General features: G+C 53.0%; 1 protein-coding gene across 1 annotated transcript in view; it reads right to left on the reverse strand.

Annotated features, from left to right (window-relative positions):
• The window catches only part of LOC119413702 (regulating synaptic membrane exocytosis protein 1), a 217355-nt gene extending 217053 nt beyond the window's left edge, over positions 1-302 (reverse strand). The window contains exon 1 of the mRNA XM_037680758.1: positions 93-302. Coding sequence (XP_037536686.1) covers positions 93-253 — 161 coding nt within the window. The 5' untranslated portion in view covers positions 254-302. The remainder of the gene's footprint in view (positions 1-92) is intronic.
• Positions 303-2008: the final 1706 nt, after the last annotated feature.

Below are 2008 nucleotides of genomic sequence, written 5' to 3' on the forward strand. Positions count from 1 at the left end.
ACTACCACACACGCACACACACACACACACACACACACACACACACACACACACACACACACACACACACACACACAAACACACTCCCTTACTTTAGGACGGCCTCATCCTTCGCCTCCTCCTCCCGCTGCCGAGCCAGAACAGCCATGATGATGCTCCTCTCCTCCTCCGTCAGATGGCTCAGGTCCGGTTCCGGGATGGCCGGGGCCACGGGGGGGCGCGCGCCACCCCGAGGGCCCACCGAAGCGAACATCTTCCCTGCCACCCCCACTTTCCTCTCCCCCCCACCTCTCGCTGTGCTCACGGACAGAAAAGCCGCTGGAGGAGCCCACGGATCACGACATGTTCCACGGGTGGAGTTTCCATGGCGGTGGGAGGGAGGAGGGGGGGCACCCTGCTGCAGCAGCTGGATGTGGCCTTAGCGCTTCGGTTCCTTCAGTTCCTGCTCTGCCAGCCTTGCCCCCCCGCCTGCTGCTCCGCTGTCTTCTCCCCCCACCCCCCTCCCCACCGCCTCCGTCTTACGGGGAGTCCATTCCTCCAGCGGTCAGTCGGGATGATGGGGTTTCGGTTCCGTCCTGGTGGGCCGGCAGACCGGAGGGAGGGGGGTGGGGGTCCCTGGGGGCAGCTTCGGGGAGGGGGTCGGGGGTGGGGGATGTCTCGGTTCGGTCCGCTGGCTGCGGGGCGAGGCGGTACCGACTTGTTTTCCAGCCGCCTGATGCTGCTGTCAGGGAGACCGAACCGTCAATGGACCGCAGCCCCTCGAGCGCGCTCACAACTGATGCGGGAGCGCGCAGCCCTCATTTCAGAATGGGGGCTGCGTGCGAGTAACGTCACGATGCGCGCTCCGGACGCTCTGTTGCACGCACATGAAATGCGGGTTCTGCAGGAGTCCACTGAGGGTTCTGGAGCGAATCACGTCCAAACAAACACGTTTAATAAGACTTTAATGTTTTATTGACTTCAGCTCGTTTTTAATAATAATTCAACAGTTTCACTGAAGAACCATTTTATTTCCAGTCAGTGAGACTTCAAGCAGAGGAGTAAACACAACTCAGAGTGGAAAAGAAGAAATTAATCATTTAGCTTATTATGTTTATCATTACACACATGATGGAACAACTGAAGGTCCAAAGAACCAGGAAACCTTTGGCACTGAGTGTTTGGACACCCAGCCCCATTGCGTGTTGGAATGACGCGCATCCCGCTTCTTCCTTCTGTCACTCCTCTCCTCCTCTCTCTCTCTCCATCCTTTCAGCATCACTTCTCAAAAGTGAGTTTGTTGGCTCCACCACATGGAACCATGATGGTGGACACAGAAACTCGAGGAGAAGCAGTCGCAGCACCGATGGTTGTAAAACCATCAGTTTTAGAAATCAGGGCTACAGGTCACGTGATCACTTCAGTGCTGCAACTTCCTCCACGTGCAGCCTGTGTGGAGGTCTTTCAGGTGAAGGACCAGAACATGCTCTGTGGAATTTTGGCAGGAAAAACAAAATTTGAGCAAATAATGTATTTTATAATTGATATAAAATTCGTGCTTTATCAGCTAAAACTGTTTGAAATGTTTCAGGTTAAAGTGCAGCTTCTGTAGTAAAGCAGCATCATCACATCTCCACTTTGCTCAAAGTCCTGCAGCTGCACAATGACGGACAGGTGTGGGCTAGAACAAAAGACCACAGCAATCATATGTACTACTAAAAGATCAACCATGGAGCATCCATCCATCATCCATCCATCCATCATCCATCCATCCATCCATCCATCTATCCATCATCCATCCATCCATCCATCATCCATCCATCCATCATCCATCCATCATCCATCCATCCATCATCCATCCATCCATCATCCATCCATCCATCATCCATCCATCTATCATCCATCCTTCCATCCATCCATCCTTCCATCCATCCATCCATCATCCATCCATTCATCCATCCATCCATCATCCATCCATCCATCATCCATCCATCCATCATCCATCCATCCTTCATCCATCCATCCATCA

The sequence above is a fragment of the Nematolebias whitei genome, chromosome 1, assembly GCF_014905685.2.
Source record: "Nematolebias whitei isolate Nwh7 chromosome 1, NemWhi1, whole genome shotgun sequence".
Taxonomy (NCBI): Eukaryota; Metazoa; Chordata; class Actinopteri; order Cyprinodontiformes; family Rivulidae; genus Nematolebias; species Nematolebias whitei.